General features: G+C 45.2%; 1 protein-coding gene across 1 annotated transcript in view; it reads left to right on the top strand.

Moving 5' to 3' along the window:
- The window catches only part of GPC1 (glypican 1), a 157,396-nt gene that overhangs the window by 75,096 nt on the left and 55,449 nt on the right, over positions 1–26,851 (top strand). The window contains exon 2 of the mRNA XM_027862107.1: positions 13,400–13,558. Coding sequence (XP_027717908.1) covers positions 13,400–13,558 — 159 coding nt within the window. The remainder of the gene's footprint in view (positions 1–13,399; positions 13,559–26,851) is intronic.

Here is a 26,851-nt window from a genome sequence, read left to right as displayed (position 1 = left end):
TCTCTCTGTCTTTGTCTCTGTCTCTCTCTGTCTTTGTCTCTGTCTCTGTGTCTCTCTGTCTCTGTATGTCTCCCTCTCCATTCCCCCCCCTCCCCCTCCCTCTCCCTCTCCCTCTCCCTCTCCCTCTCTCTCCCCTGAATGCCATGAAGACATTTTAGTCAGGGAAACTCTATAGAGCACAGATATGTCTCCAGACATAATGACTATGATTTCTTGCCAAATCAAGTACTTATCAAAAGACATGATGTATATAAAATATTTTGCAAGCTAGTAGAATAAGAAATCCTTGAGAGCAGAGACTGATTCATCTTTCTTTGTGTATCCCCAGTGCCTAGCGCATAGTAGGTAAATGAATGTTGAATTGAAGTGCTATATAAATTTTAACCACTGTAATCATTATTATTATCTTCTCACATTGTTTGACAAAGTTCAGATAGATATTGTCCTGGGACGAGTTCCTATAATGCTTTGTATTTATTTTATATTTATATTTTATATTATTATATCTATTTTAATACACTTTAATCTTTTATAGTTAATATTCTGTGAACTACAGGAGAGTTGGACAAAATAATTAGGTTTTATAATTGATTCAATCACTCAGCAAGTGTGTACCCAGCACCTGTTAAATGGAAGGCACCTGCTGGGTGCTTGGGACACAAATGCAAAGACAGACAATCAGGACCCTCAGGGCCTTCTCTGCTCACTGAAGGCATCCTCCGTCCAGTTCCAGCGGCCCACAGAACACTGAGGTTAAGGTGCACCTCTCCCTCTTCCCTCATGATTTTGATCTCACCCAACTTTCTATATTTTTACAAGTTTTATGTTTGAGGTGCCTTGGAGATTATGAATAATTGGGATGGCAACATCTATTAAAAAGATTATTCTTGAATTTTGAGAGATCAATGTAGTAGCCAGATGGTTGAGGCTATGGTTCAGTCTCTGATATGGTCTGGGGCCAGTATAATTTATTGGTTGAATTCTTAAGGATAGTCTGAGGTCTGTATTTGCAGTGTGTGGATTTGTCCTCTGTTTAGGAAAGACAGGCCTTCGATGTATATTTCTAGCCCTCAGCTTGTGTCTTGCTAAGTAGTCAGTAGGTGCTAAATTTTCACACTTTGTAGTATTGTGTGGCAAAATGTCTACCATTTTCCTGCCAATACTATCAGTAAGTCTGGGCTCACCTGATCCCGAATTACCATAAACCCCCTCTATTTTGTAGACGAATGTGCATGATCGATATCTTGTTAGTGCCTTTTTATTCACCTGTTTGGGCCTAAATTCATATGGATGTTACCCACGGAGGGCCTTTCAACTCCATTTTTGTTGGTGTTCAGTCATTTCACGCATATCCGACTCTTCACGTGTGACGCCATTTGAGGGCCATTTTCTTCTTGCCCTGGACTTCGAGTCAAGAGAAGTAGGTTCAAATCCCTGCTTTAGCACCTACTGGCTACCTTATTGTGGGCAAGTCATTAAAACCCTCTGGGTCTCCGTTTCTTTAGCTGGAAGAGAATGGCAAACACTCCAGCATTTTTGCCAAGAAAACCGTGAATGGGGTCACGAAGAGTCAGGTATGACTGAAACGACTGAACGGCAACAACACCGGTCATGAAGGGGTCCCGCTGGAGCGCCCCTTCCTCTCGGAAGCCTGGAAACGTAGGTGTAGAACTAAAAGGGACCTTAGACACCATCTAGTCTCACCCCTTCCTTTTACTGATAAGGAAACTGAGGCCCAGAGAGGTGAAGTGATTGTCCAAGGTCACATGGGTAGTAAAAGGGGCAGAGGCAGGATTTGAACTCATGTCCTCTGACCCCAGAAGGAATGATCTTTCCATTGCACCCTAATTTAGAGCAGTAGAACGGGTGACTTCAGAGGGAGCAGGTTTCTGGCTCTGTGGAGGTCTTCACTAGGATGCTTTATGATCACTGGTTAGGGTGTTAGAGAAAGATTTTTGGTCGGTTTTAGGTTGGATTAAATGGCCTCTGTTGTTTCTTCCTACTCTGTGAATCGGTGAGAAAACAGAGTGAGGATTCGAACCCAGGTTCTCCGACTCCAAATTCAATGTTCTCTTTACTAACCCCATGCTACTTCATTTTATAAAGGAGAAGTAGAGAGGATTCACTAGTGAGTGGTGCAAACTGGGTCCTGGAGAAGCTCGGTACCTTGCCTGAGGTGATTCAGTGATTCAGCAGCATGGTAGAGTAGAAGTAACAGGGGCTTGGGAGTCATAGAACCTGGGTTCAAATCCTATCTCAGACACTTACTAACCCATGGCCTCGGGTAAGTCAAGTAGACTTTCTATAAGCTCCTCCATAAGATAAGGGGGCTGGACTCAATGACCTCTTAGGTCACTTCCAGATGTAGATGTAGCATCCTGTAAACTTACTGCTTCTACGACCTTTGGCAAGTCACTGGACCTCTCTGGGCCTCAGTTTCCCCATCAGTAAAATGACTGGGCTAGATGGTCCCTTTCCAACTCCCGATCTATGACCCTATGAATTCAGTCAGCTACCAAGGATGGACTCAAAGGTGGGAGGGTTTAGGCCAGCAGCACATGAGGCCCGCGAGTGGGTGACGCTTTCAAGGAAAGGTGCCCATGAGTCACCCTCATGATGAAATGAAGCATGACAGGAGTTGCAAAAAACCTGCTTAGGTTTATAATTAATGCAGGCACTCCTTGGGGAGGTGGTATTTTTATTCTGGTTGCTAAAAAGGTTCTCAGCCCTCCTGGGCTCTTGAGTGAAGCAGACGCATTATTGTCACCCTGGGCTCACTGTTAATTTTTGCTACACAAATTGTGTTTGCTAAGAAGGGCCTCTGGAATGGGACCAGGCTTTTTACTGTGGGAAAGGGAACCCCTACTTCCCATTAGGGCTTAGTTCAAATGATATTTCCTATAGGAAGCCAAGCCAAGCCTGGCCTGATCCCGCCTGTTTCTTAGTGTGTTGTCTACAAGCTTTGTTGTTATTGTTCAGTAGTTTCAGACTCTTCGTGACCCCATTTGGGCTTTTCTTGGCAAAGATACTGGAGTGGTTTGCTGTTTCCTTCTCCAGATCATTTGACAGATGAAGAAACTGAGGCAAACAGAGACTTGCCCAGGGTCACACAACTGGTGAGTATCTGAGGCAGGATTTGAACTCGGAAGGATGAGTCTTCCTTACTCCAGGTCTTGTGCTCCAGGCCTAATGCATAGCTATGGTGCCCCTTAGCTGCATATACACATATAAGAGAAAAACAACATGGCCCAGTGGATGGAGGGCCCCTATCTCTGACTCCTTATTTACCTTGAAGTTCTTGACCTTTTGTTCTTCCAGGGAAATTTTGTTATTTTTTCTAGCTCCATAAAGTAATCTATTGGTAGTTTGATTGGTATGAGATGTTGAATAAGTAAATCAATTTTGGTAATGTTGTCATTTTTTATTGTATTGGCTCAGCCTACCAATTCTCTCTTTGACTATACTACTGTGCTAGCATAAACTAATCATTTAATCTCTTAGTAGCCCCAAGCTAAGTCTCTAAGACTATAAATTGCAGGGATTTTCCATATTGGAAGTTCCATACCTTGATGAAATTATAGCTTCAAACCAAAAATGTGTGTGTGTGTGTGTGTGTGTGTGTGTGTGTGTGTGTGTGTACACAAACCAGCTTTCTTTCCCTAATGCACATTTTGGATCCATTAGAATTTGAATTCAAGATGTGTAGACAGAAGGCATTTCCTTGAATAAAAGTAATACATTGAACATAAGTGTGGCTCTGTAGTCAGAAAGTCATAGATTCTAATCCTCCCTCTAATTATTCTTACCTGTGTGGGATGAGTTACTTAGCCTCCCTTTTCTCACCATAAAATGATGGCATTGGAGTAGTATCCCCAATGCTTCATACATAGTGGGTGCTTAATGCATGTTTATGAACCTGGTTGAATTAAGCATCCTGAGGGTACTGGGAGAGGGAAAGTTTTCCATTGATCAACAAGCATTTATTAAGCTCCTACTGTGAACCCACTCAAGTCAGGGATAGAATGCCAAGGAGATAGGGAACCCAAACCCAAGAGCAGTTGCTTGTGTTATAGGAACTGAGAGGTGCCTGAGTAAAGAATGTCTGATTCATTCAAGACCCCTCTAGTTGGGCTCAGAGATGGTTGTTGTGGGTGACCTCTGTCATGCAAAGAGAGGCAGAATCCATATGGAAAATAATTACCAGTCTATTCGTTAATGTTCAGAAACCCCACCAGTCAGGAGCAGAATTAGCCTGTTATTAGGGACCAAAATAGTGTTGTTATTCTGTAGAACACGCCCACACATCCCAGCTTTGCTCCCAAATCAGAAACAACTCTCATGAGTCCCCAAGTCACACCCACTTCTCCACATCAGGCGTGTTCATGTCTAGGCTGAACATAGTGATTGGGGGAAGGGACTTTGTTTCTTTCTGGTCTATAGGAACATGGATGGCCCAAAACCATGGCATTGGACTCAGAACCAGGAAGACCTGGGTCCAGACTTCCACTTTGTACACTAACTGTGTGGCCGTGGGCAAGTCACTTTATTTCTCTGAGCCTCAGTTTCCTCATCTGTAAAATGAGGAGGGTAGACTAACTTCCATCTTTAAATCTACGATTCCAGAATCTCTAACTCATAGTAATGGTCTTAACTCAGAGGTCAAACTGAGTGACCCCAGGAGCTGGTCCTAGGACATCAGAACTAGAAGAAGCCTTTGAGGTTAGCTAATTTAACCCCTTTAATTTTGTTTTGTGTGTGTCAAATTGCCATTTCACTAATGCCTTTTGTTTTTTATTTCACAGTCATTTTGAAATGAAACCCAGGCTGCCCACGCGGGGAGCTTTCCTTTTAATGGAGAAAAACAGCTGAGCAAAACCATCAGACCCAGTGCTCAGGTCTGACAGTGTATGAAACATTCTGTACCCGTGACCTCCACCTCTCAAGGAAAGGTGGAACAACCCCCTCATTTTAGAAAAGAGGAAACTGAGGCTGAGAAGGACTAGACAAGGTCACACAGCAAATTAACAGGCACTCGACAAATGCTTGTTGATTGATTGACTTTTCTGCCCCTTTTCCTTTTCTCGGCACTCTTGGACTCCCTCCTACTCCTTTCTGTAAAAACTCGCCTTCAGATCCTGCATCAATCCAGATGGCAATGTCGGTGTCACTGGCTGGGGTAGCTTCTAATGGGCTTACTCTGGGGACATATTGGTCCATTTGGGAATTAAGGAAGAGAGAACACAGCTCCCTGCCATAGGAAACTCGTCCGGTTCTAATTTATTGATACCAAAATAAAGGATATAGTGAGGAAATATGCCAGCCTGAGATGCAGGAGCTCTGCATTCCTCTTTTTCCTGGCTTTAGGGGATGACAGTGCACATGATATCTAATCAGGGCCTGGACAACTCTGCCAGGACCGCAGGCTACCCTGAACAGCCCTGGGGCATATACTCCTTTTACAGTGGGGAGTAAACCTAAGGGCTGTGCCAGCCTCAGGTAAGAACCCGCCCACACGCAGGGAATCCAGGAATACATCAATCACGAGCGAGCCCAATCAGGATGCCCACTTGGGTTAGAAGAGGGTCGTTGTTCCTCAGTGTATTCATCTGTACATTCTGCAGTCACCTTGGCTGTTTCTGGCTCTAGGTCAATAATAACATTAACCACAACACCAATGCTAACACATTGCTAACGATGCTACACCGCGCTTTAAGGTTTGCGTAGATCTTTACAAATATTATCTCACTGGATCCCCACAACGACCCTGGGAACTTGGTGCTATTATTATCCCAATTTTACAGATGAGGAAACTAAGGCGGACAGATTTTAAGTAACTTATTCAGGAGTCACAAAGCTAATAAATGTCTGAGGCTGGGTTTGAACTCAGGCTCTCCTGACTGTGTCTACTTTACCACCTAGTTTCCTCTCCATCGGAAAGCAGAATCCAAGGCCAGTCAACCTGCCTCATAGGGAATTGGTATTCTAGGAGGAATCAAACTGTTTAGCTTAAGGGGCAGCTAGGTGGCACAGTGGATAGAGCTCTGGTCTTAGAGTCCAGAAGACCTGAGTTCAAATGTGACCTCAGATACTTGACACTTACTAGCTGTGTGATCCTGGGTAAGTCACTTAACCTTGATTCACACACACACACACACACACACACACACAAAAGTTTAGCTTAAAAATCTAAACTTTGGATTTTCTGACGGCTATCCCAGGGCCCTGAAATCCTGCCATGTAGGCAGCTGCCTGTCCTGTCTGCAGGAAATGCCTGCATTCAACAAGCATTTATATGTACTTTCTATGTGCCAGGAACATCTTATGGAATCCTCACAAGAACCTCAGGAGGTGGGTGCTATTATTATACCCATTTTATGGAGGAGGAAACTAAGGCCAACAGATTAAGTGACTTGTCCAGGGTCACATAGCTAAGGAAGTACCTGAGGCAAGATTTGAATTCAGGTCTTCCGAACTCTGGGCTCAGTGTTCTATCCACTGCGCCACCAGCTGCCTCTGAAGGCAACTCTTTTGAGACCAGAAGCTGAAGGGCGGGTGCTCATCTGCATTGGTAGAGGGCATTTGTTCCAGGAGAGTTCCCTATACTAATCAAACCAAAAGTTCAGTCCAAAAAAAAAAAAGAAAAAAGAAATTTCGATGGAGAATGTGTTAAAATGGTGCAGCCTCCAACGGGGCGTATTTCACTCATTAGCCCACAGGGATGTTTGCTTGGCTTTTACAGACCATCTGTTTGGGAAGATATCTTCCAGCTTTAGGGTTGGAATCCCAGTGAGCCGTAAAGGAAGGACTGAATTTAGTCTCTCTCCCCAAAGCTAATGAGTAGCTCGCTCCAGCTCTGTGGCCTCAGTTTGGAATGAAGGATCTGAATCTTCCGGGGATGTTGACAGACCGGCCACACAAGCCAGGGCTCCCCTAATCTTCCTACCTTGGTGTGTTGTCAGTCGTGGAATCACAGGGAACTCAAAGTCCATCTAGTCCAGCCCTCACTTTACAGGTGGGGAAACTGAGACACAGAGGGGTCACATGGCTGTAACCCTTACGTGAGACCTTGGGGCAGTCTCGTCGTATCTCTAAGCTTAAGTTCATCTGTAAAAGAAGGGGGTGGACTCAAAAATCCAGGTCTAAGTCAATGATCCTGTGAACTGTCATTTTTTACAGATGAAGAAACTGAGGCTCAGACAGGGTAGATGCTTTACCCAGCCTTCCATAGGAAGTTATACTCTGGTTTGGAATTGGTGCTCTCAAAACATCATGTAGAACTGCACAAAATATTCTGGACATGGTCTGGCCAGTGCACAGTGCAATGGAATGATCCCTTTCTGTGGCCTAGACTTTGGGACTACCACATCACACTATCAGTACCATCATCTTGTGGTCCACTAGAAACCCTAGGTCTTTTTCGCAGAGACTGCTGTTAAACTAGTCTTTCTGCACCCTGCTTCTTCCATCCTGTACTTATGGGAATAGTTTCTTAATCTAAATACAGGTTATTGCCAGTTTTTGTGTTTAGGAAGAATCTCATACCTTAGTTCTTTTCCTTTGGAAGCTATTTGGGTTTTTTGCCTAATTGGGCAGAGATAGCCTCCCTCCTCCCCCAAGTCCCGGAGCTCTGTTATTTGCTTAAATGAATATCGATTCTTTTGTAAATTGTCTTCAGTTTATGCAAATAGTGGATTTCCCTCTATGTCCCTTTGGGTCCTACTGTTTGTTTTGTTTTGTGGTTGTTACTGTTTTTAATCTCCAACTCCAAAAGAATGACATACTCTGTCCCTCCTGGGGCCTTTTGCTGCCCCACCTCCCAGGCTTTGACCCTCCTGTCCCTGATGCCTAGAATTTCTGCCTGCCGGTGTGATGTGATATAGGGAGTGGGGGGAGGTCAGGAGAAGGAACCAGACACTGCGCTGGGTAACCACAGACCAAGAACTTCATTTTTCTGAGACTCAGTTTCCTCACTTGCAAAGTGAGGATCATGATGCTTGTGTTATTATAAAGGAAAACACTTTCCGAAACTTGTATCTATGGGAGCGGATCCCCAAGGGTTTATTTATTAAGCATTGTAGAGATGACAGCATCCTCATTCTTCACTCCTAGACGCCCCCCCCCACCGAAGTTCTCTGGCCTCCTCTTGGCACTCGCTTTGGTACCTTCTCCTTGGTATCATGGTTAAAGGCATGCGTGTCTCATTCCCCCAAGTATCCTACTCATTTTCAAGCCATGTGAGAACAGGGGACGTGTCCCACTTATTCATCTCTGTATGTCCCCTCCCCTCACCAGCCTGCCACGCCTGGGTGCCCCGGTGCTCAGTGATGGTTTCCGATGAATGAATGAACGATTCTGAGTTGGTCAGCATCCCATCGGGTCTTCACGACAAACCCTGTGTGGTAGTACGTGTATCATCCTCCCCATTTCAAAGGTGAGGGGATTTGGGAGTCCAGAGAGATGAAGCCCATGGTCGCACAAAGCCTCAGACCCTTTCCTCTATACCGCAGGCTGGTGGGCTGAGGGATTTCTTTTGCCTTCTACTCTTCATTCATGATGTTCAGCCCACCGTTGGTCATGACCAAGGCCCTGATTATCTGTGGTCACTTCAGATCATGGGGCACTAGTGTAAACTTGTTAAGTTCATCCTGGCCAAGCCCCGGATAGGGACGTGTTTGTGGCCAGCACCATCGAGAACCCTGTTTCTTCTCTCCGTAGCAATGCCTCATCACATGCCAAAGCCCTGACAAGCAACCACTTCATTTCTCTGGGCCTCAGTCCTCTCATCCATAAAATGACGCGGTTAGACTACATTGTCCTTGGAGTCCCTTCGCCTCTAAACCTATGGTTCCGTGATCCCTGGTATAGGGAGAATCTCACAGGGTTGTAGATTTTAAAGCTGGAGAGACCTTAAGGACCTTCTCAGTCTGCCTCCTTCGTTTTACAGATGAGGAAACTAAGGTCAGGGGGGGTCATAGGCTCATAGATCTGGAGCCAGAAGGAACCTTGGAGGTTTTCCAGTATTACCTGTGCTGAGGCCTTACCCTTCTCCCTCCCTCCCTCTTCCTTCCTCTCTCCTCCCCTGCCGCCCTTCAGCGCTGTGGTCTCAGAGTTGTCTCCACAAAGCATCTTTCACTGTGGCTTTTGGGGCTTTGTCTCCATCAGGGCAGCTCCGTGGGGCCGAGCGGAATTAACGGGATCAGAATAGCCTCCCCAGCTGCCAATCTTCTGCTTCTCTTTACATTTTCATCATGTTTTTACTGTTAAAATAACTCCCCTTCCTCCTTTTAGAGCTGTTCCTGCCAAATTATGGCCTGAAATGCCTCTTTATGGCTGGTTCTATGGGCTTTCCCCACCTCAGCTGTTCCCTAGGACGAGAGTTAATGATGGAAATACTGACTCAGCCTCCGTGCTGGGCCCACTCATTACATGGTCCCCGGCTGACCACCACCTTGCTCTTGATACCACTTGACAAGTGGGGGCTGCTGGGGACAGGGAAGTGAATCTCACATGCGGTTGGACCTTTGGGTTTGGATGCTGGTGGCCCGTGGGATGGCCAGCTGGAGGCCAGCAAACAGACCTCTGTAATTAGCCTGCCGATCGGTGAGGTGGTTCCTTTGCCCAGGGTATAAATAGGCTGCACGTGGCAGGTTAATTGTCACCGGTCCTTCTTCGATGAGCAGCTGCTACCCGGCAGCATGAATGGGTGGGGCTGGCCTGGGAGGGCTGAGGAGAAGAGCCAGAGATGGGGATGGTGCCTGGGCTGACTTGTCCTCAACTCTGACCCTGGTAGGGGGTTTAGTGCCCCTCGGGCCTGAGCTTAGGCACCCTCTCACTGTTTTCTTGAGGAAGGAATAATGCCTGGTCCTTTTTTTTTTCTTAAAAATTTTTTTGCATTAAATGATGGATTCAAATTAATATTTCATATCAGCACTATTAAGCGTACAGCTAAGACATCTAAAGAGATAGCAGGGCATGGTGGAATGAGAATCAGGAAACCTGGGCTCCCAGGTCCCTTCTGTTGCCCTGCACGTCAGAGGCCTGGGTTCGAATCCCACTTACTACCTGTATGACTGTGGACAAGTTACTTTACCTCCATGGGCCTTAGTTTACTCAACTGTCAAATGAGAGAGTTAGACCAGATGATCTGTGAATCCTGTTCTAGCTCCTGGATTAGAAAAGGCTCTGAACGACAGGCTGAATTCAGATTCTTTTCTGTAAGCAATATGGAGGTTATAGGCAGTATGGCGGTTATAGACAATATGGAAGGTTTTTGAGCAGGGAGATGATGTCATTTAACTGGTCCCCTGTCCCCAGTGTCTCTAGTCTCCAATCTGTCCTTTACTCAGCAGCCCAAACAACCTCCTGAGACAGTCAATAAGCATTCATTAATGCTTATACTGTGTTACCGCCCAGGATGCTAAGGTGAGGACATGGTCCCCAGCCTCAGAGCTCACATTCAAAGGGGAAAGATGGCATGTCAGTGACGATGTCCAAACTATGAGACAGTGAAAAAGGAAAGAGTCCTTCACTCTCGTCATGTCATCCACTTCTTGGGCTCTTTGGCAAAGTCTATGCACCATGTCTCAGAAAAAAAAAGTGTATAAATGCATAAAATAAAATAGGTGAGTTTACAAAGGAAATGAATTGCTTGGAAGTACAATTATCGAACTATTTTTCAAGACAAGTTCACAGACCCACATTAATAATCTTTGCCTTAGAGGAAGTGCACTAGAAGGGGTAGAAGGAGAGCAGATTTGTTGAATAAAATTAAATTGACCATATATAGTCTATAACTTAGGTTATAGACTATAGAGATTGGAAGGAAGGAGACCAGTTAGGAGGACGAATGCAGTGGTCCAAGGTGGGCCATGAGGACCTGATGAGTGCCAGCAATGGGAGGGCCAAGAAGGGAACTGGTGGGAGGGTTTATGCAGATGGGATCAACAGGACGGGCCAACCAGTAGGAAAATGCAGAAAGAAGGAAAAAGTGACTTTGAGGTTTTGAACTTGAGTGCCCAGGAGGATGGTGGCATCATAAACAAAAAGAGAAAATTTGGAGAAGAAGCAAGTGACTTTAACAGGAAAGACGATGATTTCCATTGTCCAGATTTTCAGTCGGACATGGTGTTGGAACTTGCAGATGAAAATCAAAGCCCAGGAGTCCATTGGAGATGCAGGTCTGACGTTCAGGGATGAGATTAGGGCTGTGGAATCTGTAAAATGGGGGATTGGCATACATGACCTCTAAGATCCTTTCTAGCTCCAGTTTTTATGAGTTCCTCGGTATTCCTCGGATGTGAGAGTCATCTGTATAGAGGTGATATTTGAACCCATGGGAGACAATGAAATCACTGGGAGAGTGAATGTGAAGGAAGAGGGCCTTCCCTCCCCACATGGCCAAGTCCCTGTAGGGAGCTCATTGGCTCCAAACGCTCCCTGATGGTGTCATTGATCCCTAGCCCTCTAGGGCTGGTAGTCTTGGGTCCATGTCACCCTTGGGGAAAGCATCAAGGAATAAGGTGGGCTCATGGCTGAGTGGGCTGGTCAGTCCCCCAGAGAACTAAAGAGCCCTCAGGAGCTCACATTCTTCACTGCTAGGAAGGGTCCATAGCAGCAGTTGCTCCGACAGCTACCTGGGGGTTTCTGTTGCCTTTTCAGCTGGAGCACCTGAAGCCTTTCCAGTGCAGCCTTCCTCTGCCTGGCCAAGGTGCTTGACAATCATGTTGGAGGACCAGGACAATGAGTTTCAATTCCTTCTGATAACAGGAACACCTTGTCCTGGTCCAAGGTGCCCACATATATGAACCCCAACTTCTGTCTCAAGTTCCATAAAATACCAAGAAAATGTAGTTTTCGAGGAAAAATCTGAGAAATGTCACCTCTAAATCTAACAATGTGAACTGATGGAAAGATCGGTATTAAGCAGCCCTTCCTGCCAGTGTCGATGCTTTGGGATCTAAGGATCATGGAGTTTGGAGCTGAGAGGGGGCTTAGAGCTCAGCTAATCCACTCCCCAAATTTCACAGTTGAGGAAACTGAGTCCCAGAGAAGTAATGATTTGCCAAAGTTCATGCAGCTAGGATCAGTGCTTGGATTCAAACCCAAGTCTGTCATCTCCAAGTCTAGTATGCTTACTTCTTAACTGGGTTTAACTTCTCCTGGCCTCAGTTTCTCCATGTGCAAAATAAAGGTCTTAGGCCAGAGTATCTCAAAGGTCCCACCATCTAGAATTTTATCTATTTCTGTCAAGCCATAGCAACCTGTCAAATGGCCCTTCACATTTTGGATGTTCCAGACCAAAGAACCAGGACCCAATATCTAGGATGAGAGGCCCTTGTTCCCTGGACCGGTTTGGGACACGGTGCCCCATTCTCACCCACCCCCTCGCCCTGTTCTGAATTCTATGTACACCATAATCTTCCTTTTCTCTTTGCTCTTATAATCCCTCTCCTTGCCTCCAACTTGAGGCGATCACAAGATATGAGGTAAAAGGGGAATTTACTCAACATGAATGGATGTATGAGGAAACTTGGAATTTGAGTCTCAAAGGTTGTTACTATTCAAGACCAAATTAAACCCATGCCCCCTACTTTCCTCCCTATTTGGTGGTCTCTTTAATCAGGTCTCTTAATGCCTTTCTAGTCTTCTAACACGTTATTCTTAATTCACTCTTTGGTTCTACCATGCTGACCTGCTTGTTACTCAACCATGACCCTCCATATCCTGTCCCTGTACCTTCTTTGCACTGGCTGACCCCCCATGCCTAGAACACATCATCCCCTTACCTCCAACACTCAGCTTCCCTGGCTCCCTTCAGTCTCAGTTCAAGTACCGCCTTCTAGGATCTTAGGATTAGATCTTGTAGCTCTAGGGGCCTCTTATTTTGCTGATGAGGAAACTGAGGCCCAAAGAAGTTTCCCTGACCTCCACACCCCTAGCGCCTCCTTCCCAAAACTACTTTACAGTCATCGTATATACTTATATAAGTATAGATCGTGTCCGCCATTAGAATATAAACTCCCTGAGGTCAGGGACTATGCCGTCTCTGTCTCTGGTGCCTGCAGTGCCCGGCACATAGTAGGCACCTATAAATGTCTGTAGATTGGTTGACTCTTTTGATCACCTTTGAGGCATCATATCTGGGTACTTTTGTCATCCCCCAGCAGCTTCCTCTTCTCCATCCCTTGGCTCTCTTCTGGCCCCCAAGGTCCAGTTCCCCTCAGCTCCTCCCTTCCAGAGTGTTCCCTCCCTGCAGCCCTTTTCCAGCTCCCCAATCACTCCTGTGCCTGGCCTTGCCGATGTGCAGTCAGAGAACTGTCCCCAGACTGGCTCAGCCGCTGCCCCCTAGGCCCTCCAACCATTCAGCCACCTTGCTCATCTCTGTTTTCCCCTTTTCCAGGGGAGCACCTGAGGATCTGCCCACAGGGCTACACCTGCTGCACCAGTGAGATGGAGGAGAACTTTGCCAACCGGAGTCGCAGCGAGTTGGAGGGGGCCCTCCGGGAGACCAGCCGCTCCATGCAGGTGATGCTCAACACTCAGCTCCGTAACTTTGATGGTGAGTGACCACAGCTAACACACCTTGGGGGAGCCCAAGCCACCATTCTCCAGCCAGTCCCCCTTCTGGGGACCCCACAGAGCCATCTGCATCCAGGGCCCTCCCAGAGCTGGGCACACACGAGGCACCAGAGATTGGTTGGTACAAAAGTTACTGGATGGTTTCCCATTCTGAAATGCGTCACACAAGAGAATAAATGTCTAATGGCATAATCTAATCTAATGGAATCTTCCATCCAGTGATGAAAGATCTAATGAGGGGACTTCAGACTCTGTGACAGATAGAAAGAGGGAATGACGGGGGGGGGTAGGGGGGGCATTACTCACTCTGCCTCCAGGTCAAGTTGACCTTAGTTTACTGACAGGTCATGGTAAAGGGCATGTCCCTGATTGTTGTGAAGAATTAGAGTGTGATACTGGGGAAAGAGGATTAGACCCAGATTCAAATTCCTCTTCTGGGTGATGCTGAGCAAGTCTGGGCCTCAGTTCCCTTATCTGTACAATGAGAGAATTAGACCAGATGGGCTCTGAGTCCCTTTCAACTCTGGATCCTAGAATCCTAAGAAGTCCCCCCGCTCCCAACTCCACCTTACTCCCCAATAGCGATTGCACGGAGATGATAACGTGGGCCCATTTTATCGTGAAAACATCACAGTTGTCCTGTTAGGATGCATTGATCAAAAAAACAGAGGGTAATACAAAGCTGCTAGAAATTCAGCAAGGCTTTTAACTGAGTTGATGTTTTATTAATCATCACAGCATCTACATATGTTTGATAAATAGGAATCTGTGTGTGTGAGAGACAATTCTTTATTCACCCTTGGACGTTTACTTATTTATTATACTGAGTCATTTAATGAGATAGCTGGAGCTGTTTGGCAGCGTTCAGACATTAGATGTCTGGATCTTGGGGCCCCCTGCAAATAGCTCATCCCTTCTTCTGTTCCCTTCAGACCCCCCAGGGATCTGCGTCTCACAGGTTGAGGGCCGCCATGTTGGTGCTTTTGGAAAGGCCTTGCAGGCTTCCATGGAAAGATCACAGAACTCAGAGCTATATGACTCAAGTTCAAATCCCAGGTTACTTTGGTTCCCTGGATTGCAGTTTCCTCTTCTCTAAATGAGGGGGTTGGGGGAGCAGCTAGGTGGCACAGTGGATAGAGCACCAGCCCTGGAGTCAGGAGGACCTGAGTTCAAATCCGGACTCTGACACGTAACACTCACTAGCTGTCTGACTCTGGGCAAGTCACTTAACCCCAATTGCCTCACCAATAAATAAATGAATGAATGAATGGATAAATAAATAAATAAACGAGGGGGTTGGGCCAGATGGCCCCTAAAGTCTCTTCCAGCTATGGGTCAATAGGCCTCTATGTAACAGAGATTGGATTCAGTAGCTTCTAAGTTACCTTCAAGCTCCAGGTCTTGGATCCTATGAACTTAAGCTCTCTGGGCCTCAATTTCCTCCACTGTAAGACTGTTGGATTAGATGGCCTTTAAGGTCCCTTCCAGCTGGAAATCGATGATCCTATAATCTGTGAATGGTGATGGATCCTAGTCTAGGAGGTTCCGCAGTTTTCCAGGGTTTGATGTCTGCACACACAGACTGACAGCACAGTGTTTTCTATCAGTAAGCATTCATTAAGCACCTACTGTGCACCAGGCACTGTTACACACAGTGGGGTGACAACTTGGATTGGTCTTGTGTGAAGGCAGAGAAGCAGGGTAAACTACTCTCTTGGGTTGTGTGGAAGACAAATGTGTGGGACCAGGACAGACTCGCTCAAAATCAAAAGCAAACCATCGGATCTCAGGCTGAGCACTGGGCCGGCTCCTTCTCCATGGCCTCATTTCATGTTCTCTCTCTGAGAAATAGATTGCCTTTCTGCAGACACGCCTGGGTGGAGCCCTTTGCACAAGGAGGCAGCCCTGCCCAGCTGCCCACAGGGATGGAGCCGAAGACAGAAACTGGCCTTTGATCTGTTCCCCGGAGCTCGAGGCCTGGGAGAAGTGGGCCAGGGAGCTGTCAGAGCCAACTTGGGGCTCTGGGTGGAAATGAATGGTGACAGACGGGGGCCTCGGGGTGTATGGGGCTGGTGCTCACCTGGAACTGTTCCTGCACTTAATACATTCTTTAGCTCAGGGCCACCTCTCTCCTCATGAAGGTGGGAGCTAGGAGAGGGTGGAAGGTTGTGTCGAATTCCTCGTTGCTTTGGCAGGGGGCTGAGGACTGGGGCAGAGCGGAGCTTCTGGGGTAAAGCAGACAAAGACTAGAAGTCCTTTCCAATAACGACGCTTCAATAAGCAGCCTCAGTACAAGGAGATCGGAGGTGAGAAGATAAGGTTTGCCTCCTGTGTCACAAAGGGAGAAACTGAGGCACAATGACTCATAGACTTGCCTGGGGGTCACTCGGCAAGCGGTAGATAGAACAGGGCATCCGTGTCCCAGAGAGGTTCTCTTTCCACCAGCACTTGCTCACTTCCTTTGGCTAGAATTACCCTGTCAGGAACAAATGAGAGCAGTTTCTTCTTGGAACATTTGAGTTGTGTGTCTTCATTTGTAGTTTTGTGGAAACCCAATGCTGGAGGCAGTCTGGTGATACTGGAAACACCAGAAAAAGGCTCAGCATTTAGTCAGGAGACCTGAATTCAAATCCTGGCACTGCTATTTACCCCATCTGTGGCCTTACACAAGTAGCTTTCTCTCTGGGCCTCAGTTTCCTCATCTGTAAAAATGAGGGAGGGGTTTCTCTGAGGTCCTTTCCAGCTCTAGATTTATGAGTTTATGATCCCATTTAAGCTCTGCGGGCTTCAGCTTTCTTCTCCATAAAGTAAGGGGGCTGGACGAGGTGATCTCTAAGGGCCCCCCAAATCTTTTCAAATATCCTTATAACCATCCTGAGCTTTCTTGTAGTCATTAAGTCCCATGTCTCCCAGGATGCCTGCTACCTAAGTCCGTATTGATCTCCACCCTTTCTAAATATTCACAGATCTTATTTTCTGTGCTACTTGTTTTATATAACCATATTTAGCATTTCACCAGCGTGGTGTCTTTTTTGGCCTCTAATTGTTTTGTGCGCATCTGCATGTAAGACAAGAAGTATCATAATAGCAGCAGATACATAACTGCCTTAAGATGTGCAAAATGCTTTACAAAATATTATCTCATTTGATCCTCACCACTCTGGGAGGTAGGTGCTACTATTATTCCCATTTTACAGATGAGGAAATTGAGACAGATAGTTGTTAAGTGACTTACCCAAGGTCACGCAGCTGGTAAGCGTCTGAGGCTGGATTTGAACTCCATTCTTTCTGATTCCAGTGATCTGAGGGAAGTCGCTTAACATCTCTGGGCCTCAGTTTCTTCACTGGTAAGATGAGAGAGTTAGGCTAGGTGACCTCTGAAGTCCATGATCTCATGGCTAGATCATCCATCTTTAAAGTGCCTTCTGATGATGTGCTCTGATGGTTTGAAAAGCAGCAGCAGTGGGTGGGGCATAGATTCCAGTTCCAGATTAATTGTTAATTTTCCTAACACACCGCTTTTTGTCACGACTCTGCTACACTTCCAGTGTTTCCCCACGCCTAGAACTGGGGTTCTTCAGTTGTTTTTGTCTTCGGACCCCTTTGGCAGTCTGGTGAAGCCTACACATCCTTTCTCAGCGTGTTTTTAAATGCCTAAGATAAAATACGTAGGCTTACAAAGAATCTTACGATATTGAAATGCAGTTATCAAAAGAAAATTTCTAAACAAGTTCATGGACCTTATTTTAAGAAACTCTAACTGAGGAGGAGCTAGGATGTCAGAGTAAAGACGGGGACTCTCCTGAGCTCTCCCCCAAAATCCTCCAAATACCTTTAAAAATGGCTCTGAATAAAGTCTGGGGCAGCATAACCCACAAAAAAGGTGAAGCAGATTTCCAGCCCAAGGCGGCTTGGAAGGCCGGCAGGAAAGGTCTGTTGCACCAGGATGAGAGAGGACCACGGTCCAGTGCAGGCCGCACCGGCGCAGACGGACCCCAGCTCATTAGGAGCAGGCCTCAGGGCGCCTGAATCAGTGGCAGCAGGGGCAGCTTCCAGACCTCTCAGCCCACGGGTGCTAAGGGGGTCAAACAACCGATCAGAAGATGACAAAGGTCCCTCTGCTGGCACCAGAGGCAGCACTCTGTGGCATTGCCTATACTTGGATCTGGGTCATGTTCTGGGTTTTAGTCCCAGGGCGAGGAGGAGCACTAGCACAGCAGAGCCTGAAGCTGCCCTGGTCACTGTTCCAGGGTTGAAAAGAGTGACTTGCGGTCACTCACAGACCAGTGCACAGTGCAGGAGAGTAGTAAACACACCTCTCCCTAGATCACACCATCTTGGAAGAGCCAAAAACTTACAGGTCCCCAGAGTTACCTCTGAAAATAGCTGCACAAAAAATCTGAAGCTTGAGACAGTGCCCCCTCCACTTGGGAAGCAGAGCCCCACTTTAGCATAGAGTTAAAAGTCAAGAAATAGACTGAGAGGGGCAGCTAAGTGGTGCAGTGGATAGAGCTCTGACCTTGGAGACAGGAAGATCTGAGTTCAAATCTGGCCTCAGACACTTGACGCTTACTAGCTGTGTGACCCTGGGCAAGTCACTTAACCCTGATTGCCTCATCAAAAAAAAAAGAAAAGAAAAGAAATAGACTGAGAAGTGAGCAAACAACAGAAAAAAATTCTGGCTATTGAAAGTTATTGTGGTGACAAGGAAGATCAGAACATACACTCGGAAGAAGACGACAAAGTCAAAATTTCTGCATCCAAAGCTTCTCAAAGAAAAAATATGAATTGGCTTCAGGCCATGGACGAGCTCAAAAAGGATTTTAAAAATCAAGTAAAAGAAGTAGAGGAAAAATTGGGAAGAGAAATAAGAGCGATGCAAGAAAATCATGAAAAAAGAGTCAACAGCCTGGTAAAAGAGGCACAAAAAAATGCTGAAGAAAATAACACCTTAAAAAACAGAATAGGCCAAATAATAAAAGAGACACAAAAATCCAGTAAAGAGAAGAATTCCTTGAAAAGCAGAATTGGCCAAATGGAAAAAGATATACAGAAGCTCACTGAAGAAAATAATTCCTTAAAAGTTAGAATTGGGCAAGTGGAAGCTCATGACTTTATGAGACACCAAGAAATGATCAAACAAAATCAAAAGAATGAAAAAAATAGAGGAAAATGAAATATGAAAAGCAACTGACCTGGAAAATAGATCCAGGAGAGAGAATTTAATTATTGCTGGACCACCTGAAAGTCATGATTAAAAAAAAAAAAAAAAGAGCCTGGGCATCATTTTTTAAGAAATTATCAAAGAAAACTGCTCTGATATTCTAGAACCAGAGGTTAAAATAAAAATTGAAAGAATCCACCAATCACCTCCTGAAACAGATCTCAAAATGAAAACTCCCAGGAATATTATAGCCAAATTCCAGACCTCCCAGATCAAGGAGAAAGTACTTCTAGCAGCTAGAAAGAAACAATTCAATATTGTGGCACCACAGTCAGGATAATAGAAGATTCAGCAGCTTCCACATTAAAGAATCAGAGGGCTTGGAATATGTTATTCTGGAGGACAAAAGAGCTAGGATACAACCAAGAATCACCGAGCCAGCAAAACTGGATATTCAATGAGATAGAGAACTTTCAAGCATTCCTGATGAAAAGACCAGAGCTGAATATAAAATTTAACTTTCAAAGACAAGATGCAAAAGAAGCATTAAAAGGTAAACAAGAAAGAGAAAACATAAGAGATTTGATAAGGTTAAACTGTTTATATTCCTACATGGGAAAATGATGTTTATAACTCCTAAAAACCTTCTCGTTATTAGGGCAGTTAGAAAGAGTATATATAGACAGAAAGCAGAGGTGTGAGTTGAATGTGATGGTATGATTATCTAAAAACAAAAATTTACAGTGCATTTCTCTGATAAAAACTTCATTTCTCAAACATACAGAAAATGGAGTCAAATTTATAGAAATAAGAGCCATTCCTCAATTGATAAATGGCCAAAGGCAAAGTAATCAAAGCTATCTATAGTCATATAAAAAATGCTCTAAATCACTATTGATGAGAGAAATGCAAATTAAAACAACTCTGAGCCACTACCTCACATCTGTCAGATTGGCTAATATGACAGAAAAGGAAAATGACAAATGTTGGAGATGTGGGAAAATTAAAACACTAACATACTATTGGTGGAAGTTGTATACTGATTCACCCATTCTGGAAAGCAACTTGGAACTACTCAAAGCACTATGTGTACCCTTTGACCAAGCAGTACCACTTACTAGGTCTGTATCCTAAAGAGATAAAAAATGAAAAGGAAAAGGACCTATGTGTACAAAAATATTTATAGCAGCTCTTTTAGCAGTGGCAAAAGAATTGGAAATTGAGAAGCCTATCAATTGGGGAATGGCTGAACAAATTGTTGTATATGATCGTGATGGAATACTACTCTGCTTTAAGAAATGATGAGCTGGATGTTTTCAGAAAAACATGGAAAGACAGTTACATGAACTGATGCAAAGTGAAGTTGAGCAGCATCAGGAGAACACTGTTTACAGTAACAGCAATATTGTATGATGATCTACTATGAATAACTTAGCTATTCTCAACAATACAATGGTCCAAGACAATTCTGTAGGATTTATAATGAAAGGTGCTGTCCATCTCCAGAGAAAGAACTGATAGAGACTAAAAGATATTTTTTCTTTATTTTTCTTGGGTTTTTTTCTACTATGCCAATCTAACTCTCTAGAGATTCAAAGAAAAAAAATATAATCGGGAAGTGTTTAGCAAAATAAATACAAATATACAATATTTTTAAAAAAACAAACCTTTAACCTAGAAGAAAAAGTCCAACACCATAATCTAGTTCAAAGCCTTCCACACTGAGTCCCAACTTTCTTTCCAGCCTTACCTCCCACTACCCCTTCCCATGCTATCCTGGAATATTTCTTGTACTTTTTGGACTTTTTATCTACCTGAAATGCCTTGCCAGAATTCTTTGTATGATCTTATCCCTTATTCAAGACCCTGCTCAAATCCTTCCTCTTTCATGGAGTCTTCCTGACTACACCCGTGATGATCTTGCCTTCTTGTAATCTCCCTTAGCCTTTTCTTTAATGTAAAGATGTGGCATCTTCTAAATGGGAACATTAGAGAGTATACATATTTCTAAACACCAAATGGCACCTTTACAAAAATAGACCATATGCTAGAACACAAAAATCTGTTACTTAGCCGTGACTGGGGTTGTGACATATTTTGTCTTAAGTAACATTTCATTGTGTACTTCTTTCCTCCCCCACTAAACTACACTGTAAACTCCACAGGGACCTTGTCATCCCTGTCTCTTTCAGAACACCTAACACAAGTGTGATGCAGAAATAAGAAGACCTGATTGACAATGCTCCCTGCAGCCAGAATAGAAAGTTGTCTATCCACCTGGGAGCCTGTCATCACTAGGGCCCCAACGGTGCTAATTGGCCAGGCCCTTTTCAGCCCATGGCTAGCTAATTAGCCAGTCTGTGCTGGTCCCTGGGTAGGAGGTCAGCGTTACTATCTCTTTTTCTTTGATGATGAAACTTGGGTGCAAGTGTTCTCTTCCCTGTCACAGAAAGGTGATCTGAAGCTAAGGAGGCTTGGACCCTGGGTGATAGAGTGGTCAGAGAAAGTAGATTAGGAAGGAGCTGGTCCTGAGTCTAGCACTCAGCCCTACCTCCCATACATTCCCTACTCCCTCAGGTTTCCAGCCTTCCTCTGGGCTTTTATGTCAGACATTCATCAAGACCTTTGGAGAACAGCTTTCCCAGTTATCATCACAACATGCTAATCAGCCCAGGCACACACATGACAACTTTGTACAACCCAGAACCTCATACAAACCAGGGACCCTTTGACTTTCCCAATTTGTTCCACGTCCATTGTAAATTAGAAATTAGATTGTAAATTAGAGTGCATTAGAGACCTTGGCCTCAGGTCCAGTGCTTAGCTTTTCAGGGTCCCAGTCCTCTGCCATCCTCTGTTAGACCTTTACACCCAGGACCTAGTGAATAATCAGTCACGTTTATATAGTTCTCTTAAGGTTTACAAAGCATTTTACATACATTATCTTATTTGATCTCACAACCACTCAGTTGAATAGGTGCTATTATTATCCCCATTATACAGATAAGTCTAATGACTTGCTCTGGGCTAGTCAATGACTAAGGCAGGATTTGAACTCGGGTCTTGCTGATTTCAAGCCCAGCATTCTATCTTGCTATACCACCTTGGTGCCTCGGTTGTTACAGATGTCTTCCAAACATACCTATCAGCCTAGGGGCATACATGCCTACCTAACATCCATATATATCCTACAACTTTAAACCTATCTTACCTTCCTCAAGTTTTAATCATATCAATCGATACATTAAGTGTTTACTATATACCAGGCACTGTGCTAAGGATAGAGGATTTAGGTTTGATCAGACTCCATATTCTAGGATTTCCAGTACTTATCACAGACTTCTGAAATATAGGAATTCAACAAGTGTGTATTGTGATATAATGATGGAGTGTTGGACTTGCAGTCAGGAAGACCTGAATTCAAATCCTGCCCTGCATGTTTACTGACTGTGTGACCCTGGATACATCACTTAACCTCCCAACTGTAAAAGGAGGATAATAATAGCATCTACTTCACAGGGTCGTTTTGAGGATTAACTGAAATAACCCATATAAGGAGCTCAGTGAACCTGAAAGTAATACATAAATGTTAGTGATTGCTATTCTTATTATCAGAGATGGGCTTCTCTCCCCTCCTTCTTAGAGACTTAGATCCTGACTGATGCCAAATACCTGTTTCCAAAAAATCTTTGCCTCGATACAAGAAAATAATGCACTGTCTGTCTGTTTGCCTCTATCTCCCTCTGTCTCCATGTCTGTTTCTGTCTCTCTCCCTTCTCGTCCCCTCTGTCTTTCTCCCTGGCTGCATTGAACACTTCTTTCTTCCTTCTTGGGTATATTGTCTGGCAAAATCCACTTTAAAACAACCCCGCTGTTGGCTCTCTGATGGTGCTGGGCCATGCCAGTGTTTATTCTGCCTCTTGTCCTTGCTGAAAGCATCAGGCAAGGATGGGGATGGATTGTGAGTCTGATTGTGACATACATACATTGTGGTCATACATTAAGCTCCTACTATGTGCCAGGCTCTGTGCTAGACACTGGAGATACAGAGACAAACCCTGCTCTCAGGAAGCTTACGTAGAGATCTGCATCATAGTGCTCAGTAGTAAAAAAAAATAAAAAATGATGATGCCATGTGGTGTTATAGAAAAAGTCCTGGCTCTGGAGTTGGAGGGCTTGGGTTCAAATTCTACCTCTGAATATAGGTTACCTTGGGCCTCAATTTCCTCCTTTGTAAAATGAGAGGGGATGAACTAGAGAGCCCCTCCTTCTAGCCCTCTATCTGGGATCCTGTGAGGACTGAAGCCCCCTGGCACCATGCATGGGTGGAGACTCCATCAGTGCCCCCGGGGAATTGGTGAGGGGTTTGGAGGCAACTGGGACCCGGCTTCCCTTCCTTCAGTCATTTAACCTGCAGGTTGTTATTGAGCCCCCGAACTTGACTCATCTCTGAATGCCCAGGGGTACTGGAGGAGAAGTGAGTCCCTTCTTCTTAGCTGTGTTTCCTCCTCCCCACCCCCCCAGCCACGTATTTCCTCTTTCGTCTCCTTCCCCCAAGGCCTCTCTGCTGACTCGCAACTAATGCTTGTTTTCAGTTGTTAATGGCAGATCAAAAGGCTCCCCTCCCCAGGGTTATCCTTGAGAGGGGCCTCTTTAGACCCACAAACGGGGAAAATCCTTGGAGAGGAGGGAAGGAAGCTCTATCCTTTTGACCTGGGAGTCTCACCAATTTATAGTGGTCAGTCCTGGGAGCCGGGAGGCAGCAGGACAGAGGAGACCAGAAAATGACCTGGAATTGGGACTAGACAGAGAGGCTTGACTCCGGAAGGGCAGATGATCTGGAGCGTCCCAGCTGCGGGGAAGAGGAGGAAGTCAGGACAGGTGGTTAGAGCATTAAGGAATTTTGGCTACAGGTGACATGACAGGCAAGTATTTAGCGTCAAGAGGAATCCTTCTGGGGAGGGTCTCGGCAGGCAGGCACATGAGGTAGTTTTGTACTGAGACACGGTGTCCCCAAAGTCCTAGTGAAGCTGTAAGCTTTGATGGCTAATAGGCCTGCACGAAGATGTTGGGGAGGCCCTGTATCTAAGGGGATGTGTATATGTGTATGCGTGGTGTATGGAATATAAGCCCCTTGAGGGTAAGGACCGTTTGACCTTTGTGTTTATGTCTTCAGACCCTAGCACAGTGCCTGGCACATAGTAGGAACTTAACGCATGTTTGCAGATGGTTTGCTTGCTTGATTCTGCTAATGGGCAAGTGGCAAAAATTAAAGCAAAGGAATAATGACTGTCAGGGGAGTCTGGCAGCAGGCACACCCCCTCCAGGACAAAGACTCATCAGGTCATAGATTTCTAACCCAAAGGGACTTTAGAGTTCAACTCCCTCATTTTATCGGTGAGGAAACTGGAGCCCAAAGAGGCTGGTCACTTGCCTGGGGTCAAATAGCTGGTAAGAACCAGGATAATAATATCTGGCATCTGTACCACCAACACCAACTGTCAGCTATGGGTTCTAGGAATAGCAGCACCCTCACCCCCACTGCCACCAGATGATGACCCTGCTTCCAGCCTAGTCTCAGAATCCAGCATCCATGGGAGAGACGGCCGCCAAAGCCATCCTGGACACAGAGCTAAGAACCCCTGCCTTGGCGCCTAGGGTCCATAGCCTGACCGAGAGCTGCCAAACGGGGCTGTGGAGGCAGGAAGCCAGGCCTGCCATTAGAGCAGGTCAAGGTCAGGATTTGCCCTGATTCTTCAGGGACCCCTGATTTTGTTTGAAGCAGACAGACAATTAATTCTCTTTTGGTCTAAACAAGGCCAGTCTATGAGAAGGCTCAAGTGGGAAGCCAGAGGACCCCACCAATTGCCCATTTCATTGCAAAGTATTTCAGTAGGGATATAAATATGTTTTATGGCCTGACTGTGGGTCAGAATACCAGGAAATGGAATTAAATGCCTTGGGGGTGGGGGGGGAGAAGCCTTAGAATGACATGGGAAATAGGTGTTGACCTTCCAACAGTCAGCCCTGGTAAGTGCACCCACAGTCCTATTTTTCTGCCATTCCTGCTGAGGACTTTTGTTTCTCTACTGGGATGGGAGGGAGGGGCCATTCCCATTGCAAAGTGTATACTCTGCCTTTCATCCTGAATTATTTAAATCATTTACATTAGAAGCTGAGGAGTTGCAGTGGTAATTATAAAGGTATTAGGAACCTGACAATTATCTTTAATTATGTGAGGCTGCTCTGGTTATGAACAAGGGCAGCTATATCTGAATGGTGTTTTGTTTTGTTTTTTTCCCCTCCCCCTTCTAGAGAACAAAACCAGAAAGGGAAAAAAAAGCCATCAGGGAAGTTTAATCTGGCCGGAGTGCTCTCGGTTGGAAACTGGTATGTTTTTTAACAAAAGAACATCCAGACAGAATCTCAGCTTAGCCATAATGGAAGCCAGCCACCGTTCCCTAAATAACAGGGAGCCTTTTTAATTCATTCTAACATCAGGCGCTGCGTTAATGTCGCTTTCAATCTCAAGAGTTTGTTATGCCATAGATGGCTCTAACAACCATTTAAAAACACATCTTTCAAGTTTGGGGGTGAAATACCATCATCTGACAAAATGGATACAGATTTTCTGTAGTGGAAGGAATTAAATGTAATTCTCCCAAGTCTACAAACACACCCAAAACCTTAAGGATAGATGGAAGATCAGCTCAGTGTCTGGCAGAGATAGGCTACCATCACTGGGAAGGGGAGGAAAGGAGCATATCAAGGGACTGCCCACTTCCCCCCTCCTTATAAAAGGACCCCTAAACCTTGTCACTGGCAGGGATATATCTGAGAAGATATAGGTTGATATGTCCAATAGATCTTTGAATAATAGATTTAGAGCTGGAGGGGACATTAGAGACCACCACCACCACTACCCATTGTGCAGATGAGGAAGCTAAGGCACAGAAGAGTTAAGTGATTTGTCCAAGGTCACACAACTTATAAATATCTAAGGAGTGATTCGAAGCCATGTCTTCCTGGCTCCAAGTCCAGCATGTTATCCACTATACCATGCAGCTTCTCAACGATTAAGGTCACAAATCTCAAGCTTGACAGGGCCTCAGAGGTCCTCTGGTCCAATGGCTTCATTTTGAATGCGAGAAAGTTGATGTCAGAAAGAAGTTTAATACCTTGCCCAAGGTCACACAGATAGGAAGCCTGAGAGGCAGGCTTTGAACGGAAGTCCACTGACTCCAAAGTCAGTGCTCCTATCTTGGGGTTGCAAGCAGTGGAGCCAGGGCCAGTCCTATGAGGTGGTCAGGATACAAAATGACAAAGGAAGTCTTCTTTCACTTGTCCCATAAAATGAAACAGCCTCCCCACAACAGAGTTATTTTGGAGCTGATACCCTATGGGGCAGATAACTTCTCCTTCAGTGAGTTCCCTCCTTCCTCCATACTCATCGAGAAGAATGCCTTCCCACAAGCCACTTCCAACAGGTACTTCTTTTTAGAAAACCGTTGTGGTTGGTTAGCCTTGACCAAAATCTGGGGTGAAGTTCAGAAAATCATAAGACATTGGATGTGAGTACCCATTCCACCAAAGTGGAAGCTTATATTAAAGTAGAATTCCTCAAGAAGAAGAAAATTCAGACCCAGTTTTTCTACCACTACTAACTTTTTCTACTTGACCTCAGAGGGCGGAACCAGGAGAAATGGGTATAATTACAGAGAGGTAGATTTCAGCTCCATATAAGTGGTAAAATGGAAAGCTTCAGGAAGTGATGAGTTCCATCCCTGGAGGTCTTCATGACCTCCATCCCTGGAACCTGCACGACCATTTGTCAAGGGTGTTGGAAAAGAGATTCCTGATCAGGTAAGGATTAGGCTCGGGCCTGACCTTAAAGGTCTCTTCTGTGATTTTGTGCTGTAGGAATTTAGAAAGGGAAAAATCAGTGTGAAACTGGAATTGTGGAGAGAAATTTCATGAAAGACATGAGCCTTGAATCAGGCTTGGAAAAGAATAGCATAAGCAAAGACGCAGAATTGGGAATGAGCATGTTCCACTAGACTCGGGGGACCTGGGCTTGAGTCCCAGCTTCACACTTGTTTTCAGTGTGTG

Source organism: Vombatus ursinus, unplaced genomic scaffold (genome assembly GCF_900497805.2).
Source record: "Vombatus ursinus unplaced genomic scaffold, bare-nosed wombat genome assembly UNPS02014768.1, whole genome shotgun sequence".
NCBI classification, from domain to species: domain Eukaryota; kingdom Metazoa; phylum Chordata; class Mammalia; order Diprotodontia; family Vombatidae; genus Vombatus; species Vombatus ursinus.
Note: the sequence above shows the minus strand (reverse complement) of the source record. Positions and strands in the feature narration are given on the sequence as shown.